This window comes from Callithrix jacchus, chromosome 22 (assembly GCF_049354715.1).
Source record: "Callithrix jacchus isolate 240 chromosome 22, calJac240_pri, whole genome shotgun sequence".
Classification (NCBI taxonomy): Eukaryota; Metazoa; Chordata; class Mammalia; order Primates; family Cebidae; genus Callithrix; species Callithrix jacchus.
In genome coordinates this window covers 1,548,575-1,561,983 of record NC_133523.1, presented here as the reverse complement: position 1 = coordinate 1,561,983, position 13,409 = coordinate 1,548,575, and the positions used below count along the sequence as shown (strand labels likewise).

General features: G+C 59.9%; 1 protein-coding gene across 26 annotated transcripts in view; it reads left to right on the top strand.

Annotated features, from left to right (window-relative positions):
* TCF3 (transcription factor 3) overlaps positions 1-13,409 on the top strand; it is a 42,073-nt gene that overhangs the window by 13,525 nt on the left and 15,139 nt on the right. For 18 of the 26 annotated variants that reach the window (XR_013531216.1, XR_013531215.1, XR_013531214.1 and 15 more), the window contains exons 4-7: positions 7,820-7,893; positions 8,321-8,399; positions 12,394-12,461; positions 13,247-13,379. Coding sequence is in view for 21 of the 26 variants with exons in the window: in XM_078361394.1 (XP_078217520.1) it covers positions 7,820-7,893; positions 8,321-8,399; positions 12,394-12,461; positions 13,247-13,379 (354 nt within the window). In the remaining 5 variants the exon portion in view is untranslated. The remainder of the gene's footprint in view (positions 1-7,819; positions 7,894-8,320; positions 8,400-12,393; positions 12,462-13,246; positions 13,380-13,409) is intronic. The other 8 variants (XM_078361401.1, XM_078361400.1, XM_078361397.1 and 5 more) reach the window with 1 other exon arrangement.

Here is a 13,409-nt window from a genome sequence, read left to right as displayed (position 1 = left end):
CCTTCTGTCTGCCTGCTTTTGCCACGTTCAGGATGTGTCCCCTGCCCTATTTGAAGATACGTGGTGGGCAGTCAGTAGTACCGTGTGCATATGGGTCTTGGAAGGTCCTGGCTTCCCACTCACCTTCTGCTCAGCTGGGTGCGCTGCCTCACGCCTGTAATCCCAGTACTTTGGGGACCAAGGAGGGCAGATAACTTCATCAGGAGCTTGAGACCAGCCTGACCAACATGGCAAGCCCTTGTCTTTACTAAAAAGACAAAACTCAGGGCCGGCCACGATGGCTTATACCTGTAATCCCCAGCACTTTGGGAGGCCGAGGTGGGTGGATCATGAGGTCAGGAGTTCAAGACCAGCCTGGCTAACACAACGCAACCCCATCTCCACTACAAATACAAAAATTACCTGTGGGGACGCCAAGGCGGGCGGATTACCAGGTCAAGAGATCGAGACCATCCTGACCAACATGGTGAAACCCCATCTCTACTAAAAATACAAAAATGAGCTGGGCACGGTGGCGCGTGCCTGTAATCCCAGCTACTCGGGGGGCTGAGGCAGGAGAATCGCTTGAACCCGGGAGGTGGAGGTTGCAGTGAGCTGAGGTGACGCCATTGCACTCCAGCCTGGTGACAGAGCAAGAGTCTGTCTCAAAAAATAATAATAATACAAAAATTAGCGGGGCGTGGTGGAGGGCACCTGTAATCCCGGCTACTCGGGAGGCTGAGGCAGGAGATTCACTTGAACCCAGAGGTTGCAGTGAGCCAGGATTGTGCCACTGCACTCCATCCTGGGCCACAGAGCTAGGCTCCGTCTCAAAAACATATATCTGCATATATTTGAAATAATTTCAGCCACCTCCTAAGCTGTGCTCCCGTTTGGCTCTTGGTTAGCATTCAGAGGCAGCCGTCTGTGCGGGGAGGCCGGGGCCCCGTGTCCTCCGTGCGCTCCCCGGTGGTTTCTTCGTCCTTCGCTGGGCCGCCCCGTGCCGCCTCCGTTTCATTGACTTTGCTTCCGAAGAATCTGCTTCACTGGCGAATCGATACTGATGAGTCGACTGCTTTTCTATCGGCATTTCTTCTCCTTCTGAAGCGTCTTCGGTGACTTTGGAATCGCAGGCACCCGCCCCCTTCTGTTTCATCGCGGGTGGTTGAGGACTGCACCCCCGGGAGCCTGTCCCACTGGTTTCCACAACGCACGTTTTTCTGGTATTGCTGACATTTCTTCCTTTTTTTTTTTCCCTAATGTCCTCTTCAAGGCAGGATTCTTCAGAGGTTTCTGAGGTCCACGTTGGAGGTCCCTTCTTGACTTCTAGGTCTCCAGGGCCGACGGTCAGCTTTGGCTTGACCGCTAGCTGCTGTTCGGAGGGCGCGGACCGCGTTTGCCGAGGCCGAACGCCGCTCGTTTCTGCCATCCTTCGCGAGTGCCCGAGGGATTCTAGGGTGCGGAGCTGCGAGGCCTGTAGCTTTCAGTTCGACCATATTTGGATTTCTTTTTTTTTTTTGAGACGGAGTTTCGCTCTTGTTACCCAGGCTGGAGTGCAATGGCGCGATCTCGGCTCACCGCAGCCTCCGCCTCCTGGGTTCAGGCAATTCTCCTGCCTCAGCCTCCCGAGTAGCTGGGATTACAGGCACGCGCCACCATGCCCGGCTAATTTTTTGTATCTTTAGTAGAGACGGGGTTTCACCATGTTGACCAGGATGGTCTCGATCTCTCGACCTCGTGATCCACCCGCCTTGGCCTCCCAAAGCGCTGGGATGACAGGCGTGAGCCACCGCGCCCGGCCCGCATGAGACGTTAAACACCCGTCCGTCTTAACCCTCAGCCTTTCCTTCCGTGTCTGACTGTCTGTGCTTCCACCTGTGCGCCGCCGACCCTGGATCCCTTCGTGGTGTGTGCGTTTTCCTGAATCGTTTCGGAAGCTCCGTGCTGCTTGGCGCCTCTGCTGGCGGCGGCTTTTCTGGTTTTGAATGACACGTTTGAGGCCGTGATTCTATGTAGCGGTTAGTTCTCTGTGTAGTAACACGCTTAAGCACCGTTTCTCACACTCTCAACTTCCGAAGTGAAATCCCACGTGCCCCCTCCTGTGAGAAACTGAGAACCGAGCCTGCGTGTTTCTCTTTCCTGCTGGTGTTTGGTGTCAGTAAATCGCTCCTTTTCAGAAACACTGCATCCGTTCATAGCCGTGTGTCTGCGTCTTCCTAGGGGGCCTTTGTACCATCGTGTAGTGGCTTCTGCTTACCGTGAGGGCCTGAGCAAATGACATCCGTCTTTGGCATGGGTTTCCTCGTCTGTAGGGGGGATGATGGAAGGGTTTGCGCGCGTGTGCCTGTTGGTCACGGGTTCTGGGAGCCTCTGGTTGGTGGTTAAATGTGCTCACTAAAACCCCAGGCTGTGTCCTTTCTATCTTTCTTTTTTTTTTTTTTTTTTTTTTTTTTTTAATTAAATACGGGGTTTCACCATGTTGGTCAGGCTGGCCTTGAACTCCCAACCTTAGGTGATCTGCCCACCTTGGCCTCCAAAGTGCTTGGATGATACAGGCGTGACCCACCACGCCCGGCCCGGCTGTGACATTTCTTTAAGGATCTGTGAGGCCTGCAGTCTTAAGATAGCCTTCTGGGCCGGGCGCGGTGGCTCAAGCCTGTAATCCTAGCCCTTGGGGAGGCCGATGTGAACAGATCACCTCTGGTCAGGAGTTCGAGACCATCCTGGTCAACATGGTGAAACCCCGACTCTACTAAAAATACAAAAATTAGCTGGGCACAGTGGCGCGTGCCTGTAATCCCAGCTACTCGGGAGGCTGAGGCAGGAGAATCGCCTGAACCCGGGAGGCGGAGGTTGCGGTGAGCCGAGATCGCACCATTGCACTCCAGCCTGGGTGACAAGAGCAAAACTCCATCTCAAAAAGGAAGGACAGTCTTCTGAACTTCTGCGTCCTTTCCGCTGTGTGTGGGTTCCCTCTCGTGTCTGCTACTTGTACAGGGGTCACAGGTTGGCTTTGGTTTCGAGGTGGGATCTCAGTCTGTCACCCAGGCGGGAGTACAGTGGTGCCATCACTGCCCACTGCAGCCTCGACCTCCCGGGCTCAAGCAGCCCTCCCGCCTCGGCCTCCCAGAGGGCTGGGATTGTAGGTGTGAGCCACTGTGCCCAGCCCCAGGTTGGTTTCTGAGATCGTTTTGAGGGGCGGGCTCTCTGGTCCCCACACCCAGAAGCAGGCGTGGGATGGGGGTGTCTGTTCTCCCTGTGGTCACTGACATCCAAATCGGGGCCTGTTTCTCTGAGTTGTTACTTACATCTATGTGCCACGCCTACTCGGGGTAAACTCTGCCCTCCAGGGAAACCCCAGGGCCCCCGGGGAGCAGGAGCAGGTTTCGAGGGAGTTTCCCTGGTTCTGGGGGAGGGAGATGCCTGTCTTCCCCGCCCAGCCTCGTTGCCTGCCTGAGGACACATCTGGCCACTTTTGGGACTCGGGGACCCCCACTCTTGGGTGGTGTGTGGTTCCACTCGTTCTCTTTTCAGCCTCAGGGGTGTCTGCTCAGGGGTAGGCCACGGGGCCCTGCTTTCCTGCCCACCATGCCCAGACGTTAGGGGCAGATGGAGGAGGGCTCCCGCAGGATCTCCTCAGCCGTCCAACAGGAAAGGGCTCTGCACTGCCCCAGACACGTCTTCTCCCCACTGCTGCCCTCCCAGAATGCTGGGTGCCCGTGCCACGGTCCCTGAGCAGGGAAACAAAGCATGAGCATGGACCCGGTGCAGCCGCAGCGCAGGGCTGGGCCTCTCACCTCCTCCCACAGCTTGAACTTGGGCGACGTGGGTGCTCTGCTGGTGGCACGTGCCTGTGATCCCACACTTCCGGGGAGGGCAGGGTGGGAGGATCGCTTGACGCCAGGAGTTTGAGGCTAGCCTGGGCAATGTAGTGAGACCCCACCTACAAAAAACTTCAAAAAAGTCACCAGGCACGGTGGCTCATGGCTGTAATCCCGGCACTTGGGGAGTCCGAGGCAGATGGATCACCTGAGGTCTGGGGTTTGAGACCAGCCTGGCCAACACGTATGAAACTCCCCCTCTGCTAAAAATACAAAAATTAGCCGGGCGTGGTGGCAGGTGCCTGTAGTCGCAGCTACGTGGGGGGCTGAGGTGGGAAAATCTCTGAACCCAGGAGGCGGGTGTGGCAGTGAGCCAAGACCACAGCACTCCAGCCTGAGCGACAGCACGAGACCCTGTCTCAAAATAATCATGATAATTTTTTGAATGCTGCCCTACCCAAGGAAAGCCTACCCCCAAATTCAAATCTCTGATCTCCCCCCTGCACAATCCCCAGGGGACTGGGAACGGGTCTTGGGAGCATCGCAGGCCACAGGGGCCAGACCCCAGGCAGGGCAGTGGGACAGGCTCACGTCGGCATCCTTCAAATTTTAATAGTAATGAGAAAGAGACGGGGTGAGCCACAGGCCTGGGGGACATAGTGACCCCGTATCTGGCGGCCGCCTTCCACGCCCCAGTGAACGGAGCCTGCATGAGCAGCGGGGGTAGTGGCTGTTGACGCGTTGATTGGCTCTTAGACGTGGTCGTGGGCCGTGGTGGTGGTTGCTGTTTGTTTGCTGTTGAGGACTGGGCTATTCAGGGCAGCAGGCGCACGTTTGCATTTCTTAACGTAATTCTTCACGTGCTTTGAAAAATGCTGGCCACGTTTCCAGCAGTTGGTAGCATGGCTCCCGTGTTGGACACCAGGGGTGGAGAACATTTTTATCCTGCCACGTTTTCTGGGGAGCACAGAATTTATGAGTAAAATGAAGATGTCCAAGATGGACGTTTTGGGGGCTCCAGGCTGGGAGGGGGCTCAGGCAGGGGGCATGGGTGGGGGTTGCCTCGTGTGGGGAAGGGGAGAGTGGTGAGGTTAGGGGAGAGTTGGGTCTTTACCCTGAGGGCGATGGGGAGCCATGGGAGAGGCTAGAAGGAGGGAGAAGAGCCAAGTTTTGCTCCTCAGGCTGCCTGAGGATGTCGGCAGACTTGGGAGGAAGCCACCATGGGGACTGCGCTGCGGTGGGGCTGCTGTTCCTTTGGGAGGAGGGAAGGTGAGGGGACGACTCCCAGAGCTGTAGCCTGAGCCCCTGAGTGGGGCGTGCATTGCAGAGCTGGGGCCACAGGATGAAGTCCCGGGACCATCTGAAGCCAGACAACCTGGTGGGCCTGAGGGTTTGGGGGCAGGGGCTGTGCTCAGGGCCCGTGTCCACCAAGGGTTTCGCCTGCCCGGCGTGGTGACCCCACTCCTGGTACTGAAGTCGGTCGATTGGGTTTCTTGCGCAGAGGTGGCTGAAGCCACTTGGGCAGCGTTGGCCCTTCTGTATCGAGGGCAGCCAGCCTTCTCCAGAAAGGAGCAGGGAGTCAGTATTGCTGGCTGTGCAGGACGGGTGGTCTCCGTTGCAATCATTGGACTCTGCTGTTGTGGCAGAAGCAGCCGAAGACAGTTCACGGACAAAGGGCACAGCTCGTGCCCATGAAAGTTGATTTGAAAAGCAGGCTGGGCCCAGACTCGTTCATGTGTGCTCTCCGCCGACCCCTCCGTCCTACCCAGTATGTACTGAACGCCCTTCGAAGCCCCCTCTCCCATTTACCAACGAGCCACCAGGCCAGGATCAGCCCCCAGTCCCTCTTAGGAGGGGACCCAGCGGAGGCCAGGGCTGGGAAGTCACCTGCACTGAGCGTTCCTTGGCCATTGGCAGCCTCTCTGAAACAGCATCTTCCGCTGTCACCCTCACGGCAGCCCGGGCAGGTGGGCAGCTCCACACCCCTGTCGCCGGAATTGAATCCAAAGCCTGGGGGGTGGGCAGCTCCTGGGCCCGCTCCCGAGCACCCAGGCCTCTCCGAGGCGGCCAGGGTGGCCCAGGCAGGCAGGGGTCCTTCCCACAGGGGCCGACTCTGCAGTGCTGCACCCAGGAAATCACAGAAAAACACTCTGACAGCAGCACCTTACTCTATCAGTACATTTTAATTAGAACGAGAGCGAGGGATGCATTATGAATATTCATGTTGGGTTATTAAAATGCATAATTAATCAGCGGGGGGACTTTAATAACTGTATTAATGTGGGGGCTGTCCCTATTTTTGTCATTTTTAGGAGGAGGCTGAGGGCTGGGTGAGGGGAGGGTTCCCCGAAAGGGCAGATTGAGGCCGAGCCGCCTCGGTAGGAGCTTTCTGGAGTGAGCCTCAGGGGCGATCCCTGGGTGTGGGGTCTCAGGCGGCCCCCCACATGCCAGGCCTTCCAGGGGGTGAGGGCTGGGGTGCCAGGAGCATGGAGGAGCTTGTCTCCGGTGGGGCTATGCCTGGAGGGGACCGGACAACAGGCGGGTGTGTAGAGGGGAAACTGAGGCCCAGAGGTCCTGGCGCTGTGCCCATCCTCGCCCAGCCAGCCCGCCCTGGCCTCGGCAGCTGCCCTGTTGGCCAGGGCACGTGTATGGGACCAGGATCTTGGGGTGTGGATGCCCCAGACCTGGCAGCCAGTGCCGCACGGATTCCTGGAAACACGGGAGCCCCCTACCTGGCCCCCCAACCCGCCAAGGCCACATCCCAGCCCCCCACTCATAATCACATTGGAAATTTTTGATTAGGAAAAAAAAAAAAAAATCTAAATGAGGTGCATGTGAATATTCATTAGAGAAGATTAATATGCATAATTATGCAAATTAGACAGCAATTAAACACCAATACTTCCCGAGGGGAATGAGTAACACGAAGAAGCCACCGAAATAGAAAGATGCAATTTGAAAGAAGTTTCTGGTGCAGGCGAGCTGGGCGGGCGGAGGAGCCGGGCTGGGTCCGGCAGCCTGCAGTGTGGAGTCCGCGTGGGGGAGGACAGCCTGAGCGTCTGCCTGTCACAGACATCGTGCCGGGCTGCGTCCCCCCAGCCCGGCTCTCGGGAGGCCTCTGGACTTGAGAGTTGGACATGGGCACCTCCGGCCTTCGGAAGTATGGCCTGTTTGTAATTCCGTTTATCATAGAGAGGGAAACTGAGGCAGGGCCGAGACCCCAGGGCCACAATCCTTCTCCAAGTGTGTGCTTTGTGGCCCTCCATGGATGGGGGAAGGGTCCGAACAGGCCTGCCCTGCCCTGGGCAGAAGATTCCGGAGTCCTGGGCGGTTGCCTGAGTGTTCTGAGTGATAAGGGCCCCACCTGCCGCACCCCACCCCACCCCACCCTGGGACCAAGGTCCTCGTTCCAGCCCGAGCTGCCGGCTGGGAGCTCCTGCCCCAGTACAGGCCTCTGGTCTCCGCCTGGGGCTTGTTCCTGGGTGGTGTGATTTGGCTCCACCCTCTCGGGCTGCGGCCTCCTGCAGCTTCAGCAGAGGGCGGCCCCCCCTCCCACACTGGCAGGTGGGGACAGGGAGACCCCCGCCCTCCCCTGGAGCTCTTTGTTCACTTCCACACCCTCAGGCTCTTGAGAAGAGTCCACCTGCCACAGAGCCCCCAGCCCATGCTCAGGGCTGGGCCAGAGGGAGGCACTTGGGACTGTGGGGGAGGAGGCTCGGCATGAGAGTGAGGGCTCTGCCCAAGGAGGCCATGATGGCTGGGGCTTCAGTGGGTGGGTAGGAGTTTGCCAGCAGAGAGCTGATGGAACAATTCCTTAATTGTGTGAACCTGGGAGTCCCTGGGTGTCACCTGCTGACTGGCGTCCCTGTTAGTCAGGCTGGGTGAGGCTGGGTTAGGAAGAGTTCCACATACCCCCCTGGATCCACTGAGACTTGCCCCTGAGACTCCGGGAACCCTGCATGGCCTTGGAGCTGGGCCCGGTGTGAGGGTGACCGTGACTGTCTCTGTCCTGCCTGCAGGTCTTGAGGACAGGCCCAGCTCAGGCTCCTGGGGCAGCGGCGACCAGAACAGCTCTTCCTTTGACCCCAGCAGGGTAGGAGCCCCCAGGAGACCTCAGATCCTGAGTTTCCTGTCCCCAGAGTAGGGGGATGTGTGGGGAACTGAGGCTGAGAGAAGGGGCCAGCCTTCCAGGGGTTTGGAGGGGGAGACGTGGGGAACTGAGGCTGAGAGAAGGGGCCAGCCTTCCAGGGGTTGGAGTGGGAGACGTGGGGAACTGAGGCTGAGAGAAGGGGCCAGCCTTCCAGGGGTTGGAGGGGGAGACGTGGGGAACTGAGGCTGAGAGAAGGGGCCAGCCTTCCAGGGGTTTGGAGGGGGAGACGTGGGGAACTGAGGCTGAGAGAAGGGGCCAGCCTTCCAGGGGTTGGAGGGGGAGACGTGGGTTCGAGTCCTCCTCTCCAGCCTTAACACGGGGTGGGGGGCCTGTGGAGCCCAGCACGCCTCATCCCCACCGTCTCCCATAGACCTACAGCGAGGGCGCCCACTTCACTGAGTCGCACAGCAGCCTCTCTTCGTCCACATTCCTGGGACCGGGACTCGGAGGTGAGTGCCCGCCTGGCGCGGTCCCTCTGCCGTGCACGGATGTGCAGACGTCGGCGTGGTCAGTGCACGCGCCGCAGCAGGCATCCCCAGCGTTCACGCAGAGGGTGTGGGCAGCCGAAGCCACAGCCTGGCCTCCCCGCCACGGCGCCCTGCGACTCGGCTTCCCCGCCTGGGTGTAGAGGCAGGGAGGCCACTCCAGACCCCCATCCTCCCTGCAATTTGTGCAGGGCTCCTCCTGCTTCCTGGGGAGGGGTCAGCAGGGCTGGCTGGCCGTTGCGTAGGAGTCAAGGAGGCGGCCCCCATGTGTGGCGGTCAGAGCCTGTGCTGTTCCATAGGCCGCCACCCTCTCTCCCTGGGGACTTCTTGTTAAGCGAGAGGACCGTGACTCAGGCCGGGGCGGGGGCTCACGCCTGTCATCCCAGCACTTCGGGAGGCCGAGGTGAGTGGATCACCTGAGGTCAGGAGTTCAAGACCAGCCTGGCCAACATGGTGAAACTCCGTCTCTACTAAAAATACAAAAATTAGCCGGGCCTGGTGCTGGGTGTTTGTAGCCCAGCTACTCGGGAGGCTGAGGCAGGAGAATCGCTTGAACCCAGGAAATGGAGGCTCCAGTGAGCTGAGATCGCACCATTGTGCTCCAGCCTGGGCGACAGAGCAAAACTCAGTCTCAAGCAAATAAAAAGAGTGACGACTCAGACCTGGTGTGTCATCCCACGCCGCTGTGTACCCTGGGCAGGAGCCATCCTCTTCTGAGCCTCGGTTTCCCCACTGTGGGAAAGGGACCCTCCCAGAAACTTCCTGGAGGGAGGCAGTGAGCAGTGGCCCAGCTCTGCAGGCCCTGCCGATCGCGGGGTGGGGGTTGGTGACTGGTGGCTACCGGCCCACCGGGTCTTGTGACTGTCCCGGCCCCGCTGCCAGCCCACCCATGCTTGGGAAGGGGCGCCCTGGTGCACTGTCTGTGGCTGTGCGGGGATGACCAGGGTGCGCCCTCCTCCAGGGACCTGGGGCCGCGGCTAGGACGGTGTATCGTGTGCCATTTCTCCCACGGGTGACCTGGAAACCCCAAGCTTCGCAGCCCCCTCCTGTGAGGCTGGCAATCCAGTGCCCGGGGTTCGGGGAGCTTGAGTAGGGGTCTTGGGGGACCAGCAAGGGGCTCAGGGTCCTGTTGCCGTGGTGCCTTAGCTGTGGAGTTTGTGGTTCCATCCCTCAGTCATCCTGGGCCGTGGGATCCTTCCCCGCCTCTGGAACCTGGTGGTTTGAGGCATGTTTGTGGTTGGTTTTCGTGGGCGCTGCTTAGAGGCCGCGAGCTGTGGGGTGCGGGACCTGCTGCTGGGCTCACGCATACCGTGTACCCCTCAGCATTGTGGGCTGGGGGGAAGCTGAGGCCTGGAGGACTTTGCGGACCCAGCCTTTTCCTGGACCCTGAGGGGCAGCCCGTGGTTGGGCCCCATGGCGGGCCGGCTTGTCCTGCCTCGCTTTACCCAGCCTAGGACCTGGCATGCAGGGGGTTGGTGTCCTGGGTAGGAAGCGAATGGTGTGAAGGTAGGGGAGGGTGTGCCTGAGACCCACCACGTGCCGGGGTGGTTTCTGCCCATTTCCCAGACGAGGAAGGTGAGGCCTGGCCCTACTCCCACCTGGGGTGGTCTCTGCACCCGGAGGGCTGGTTCTCTGCTGGCTGTCCTTCCTCCTAGCCTCTTCCTCATACCCCTGATGGCCCCAGGGTGGGCAGGGCTGACACAGGCAGTTCCCGTGGACTGGGCAGCAGTGCCCAGAGCCCAGTCGTGTCCCACCTGCCACCCGTGGGGCCTGGGCCCCAGCCCAAGCAGCTTCAGTAGGGCACCGGGGGTCCCGGGAGGCACTGGGGGCATTGGCATAACCTCAGCCTCCCCTGGTCTCAGTTTCTCATCCGAGAAGCAGGGCAAGCGGCTGCTGTGGCCTGGGGTGGCCTGTGGCTGCTGTGGCTTGGGGGTGGGTTGTGGCCTGGGGTGGCCTGTGGCCTGGGGTGGCCTGTGGGTGGGTTGTGGCCTGGGGTGGCCTGTGGCTGCTGTGGCCTGGGGTGCGCTGTGGCTGCTGTGGCCTGTGGGTGGGTTGTGGCCTGGGGTGGCCTGTGGGTGGGTTGTGGCAGTCGTCTTCCCCATATGTCCCCAGGGCCACCAAGATGAGGAAACTGGGGGGCAAAAAGCAGCAGCGTCTGTTGCAGGAGTTGGGAAATTGTTGAACCTGTTTTGTTCTGAGACGGAGTCTCGCTCCGCCGCCCAGGCTGGAGTGCAGTGGCCCAATCTTGGCTCACTACAACCTCTGCCTCCCGGGTTCAAGTGATTCTCCTGCCTCAGCCTCCCGGGTAGCTGGGATCACAGGTATGCACCATCATGCCAGGCTGATCTTTGTGTTTTTAGTGGAGTCGGGGTTTCACCACGTCGGTCAGGCTGGTCCTCACCTCCTGATCCACCCGCCGTGGCCCCCAGAGTGCTGGGATTGCACGCGGGCATCACTGCACCCCGCTGTGGAACTTTTAAAATTCAGAAGTCGGGGAATTGTTTTCATGGTTTGGGAATAATGCATGTTAGTCGGTTGCGCATTTCATCCCCTCCCAGCAGGGCTGGGGGCTGTGCCTCCCGGTCACGTTCCTCGCCCAGTGTAAGCCAGAAGGGGATTTAAGTGGCTCAGGTCCTGAGTAGTTGGGGACCTGCTTCAGGCAAGGCTGGATCCAGGTGCCTGTGCATCAGACCCAGGCCCTCTACTCTGGGGGCTCACCCCAGCCAGCTGTCCCCCTCCATAGCGCAGGCCTCACCTGCCCTTTGTCACTGAGCACTCCAGGGAGGTGCCAGTCATTGGTGGAGGGCAGGTAACATGCCCATTCATGAACAAACCCTGGTCTGAAGGCTGCAAGCTTGGCTCTTAGGGGAAGCCTGTGCCAGGAAAACCCGGGGCCTGGGTGCGGAACCTGAGGCTGTGTGCACAGTCCCTGGGGCTCCCACCCAGGGCCCCCAGGCCTGTCCCTTGGGGCAGACAAATGCCTCTGATCCCAGCTCCCCAGGGCATTGTCCTGTCTGTGCTGGGAACCGAGGAAACGGAGGCTCAGGAAGGGCAGGGACTGGCTGGCAGGAGGCAGGGCCCCTTCAAGCTCTGCTGCTCTTCCCTGTCCCCGGGGCAGGGCTCCTGTGGGCTGCAGATGCTCTGAGTCAGCCCCGAAATCATCAGGGATCCCTTCTTGTCCCCAAGCCCGTCGCTGCTGTATGTGAGGGTCCTCTCAGCCATGTGCACTTATGGAGCGCCTGTTGTATGTGGGCCCTCAGCCACGTGCACTTACGGAGCGCCTGTTGTATGTGGGCCCTCAGCCATGTGCACTTACGGAGCGCCTGTTGTATGTGAGCGCTGTCTCAGCCGTGTGCACCTACTGAGTGCCTGTTGTATGTGAGCGCTGTCTCAGCTGTGTGCACCTACTGAGCGCCTGTTGTATGTGAGCGCTGTCTCAGCCACGTGCACTTACGGAGCGCCTGTTGTATGTGAGCGCTGTCTCAGCCGTGTGCACCTACTGAGTACCTGTTGTATGTGGGCTCTCAGCCACGTGCACTTATGGAGCGCCTGTTGTATGTGAGCGCTGTCTCAGCCGTGTGCACCTACTGAGCACCTGTTGTATGTGGGCCCTCAGCCACGTGCACTTACGGAGCGCCTGTTGTATGTGAGCGCTGTCTCAGCCGTGTGCAACTACTGAGCACCTGTTGTATGTGAGCGCTGTCTCAGCTGTGTGCACCTACTGAGTGCCTGTTGTATGTGGGCGCTGTCTCAGCCATGTGCACTTACGGAGCGCCTGTTGTATGTGTGTTCTCTCTCAGCCATGTGCACTTACGAGCGCCTGTTGTATGTGTGTTCTCTCTCAGCCGTGTGCACTTATGGATTGCCTGTTGTATGTGGGCACGTGCCAGGCACGGGGCGGGGGGCCTCAGGATGGTTCTTGGGTGGCCTCCCACTGACCTTCCTTCTACCCTTGCAGGCAAGAGCGGCGAGCGGGGTGCCTATGCCTCCTTTGGGAGAGATGCCGGCGTGGGCGGCCTGACTCAGGTGAGGGGTTTGGGCTGGGCTGGTGCGTTTTAATGCTAATCAAATCTGTCACTCTGTGATACGCAGAAGCTGTGCTGGCTCAGCCAGGTTCTGTTTGCCTCCTGATAGCGGCGACAGCAGGCCCGGCCTGGGCGAGTGGGCTGGTTGGGTGTGGACAGGGCGGCGGGGGAGGCAGGTAGGACAGGGAGGGCAAGGCCTGTGGGGCTGCCATGCCCAGCTCCAGGGCTCAGATGCCCGCACACCCGAGTGGCAGGCAGGAAGACTGCTCTCTGGTGCCCCCTGGCCACCCAGCAAGCCTGCAGTAGCCACACAGGGTGCAGGCTCAGCAGGGGCTGGGCCACCCCGTGGGGCCACCGGATGATGGAGCAGATGGAACACAGGAGTCAGTGCCAGGACCCGGCTCAGGGGGGCCATGGTTCCCCAGGAAGAAAGCCCATTTAACACGTTCAGAATCAAACTGAGGGTTTTATACAACAAAATGAAAAAGACAGGAAGCAGCTGGGTGGGCAGACACCCGGCCGCGCAGAATCCGGGGAGCAGCTCCTTGGCTCAGCAGCACCGGTGACTTTTTCTCTGTCGTTCTTCATGGAAACAACAATATGGATGTCAGGGTCAGTCTTAAGTCGGAGAAACAGGGCAGGTGTCGGAGAGAATCGCCGTGAGCAGGCAGAAGGGGCGCGAGGGGCAAGTCTGAGCGGCTTCAGCCTTGGCAGTTTTTTCTCGAATGGAACGGCCTAGGGTTTGGATGCCAGCCCCATTCCTCCTGACACCCCGCTCCCCACCAGGCTGGCTTCCTGCCAGGCGAGCTGGCCCTCAACAGCCCTGGGCCCCTGTCCCCATCCGGCATGAAGGGGACCTCCCAGTACTACCCCTCCTACTCCAGCAGCTCCCGGCGGAGAGCGGCGGACGGTGGCCTGGGTGAGCGGGGTCTGGCAGGGGCAGCGGGGG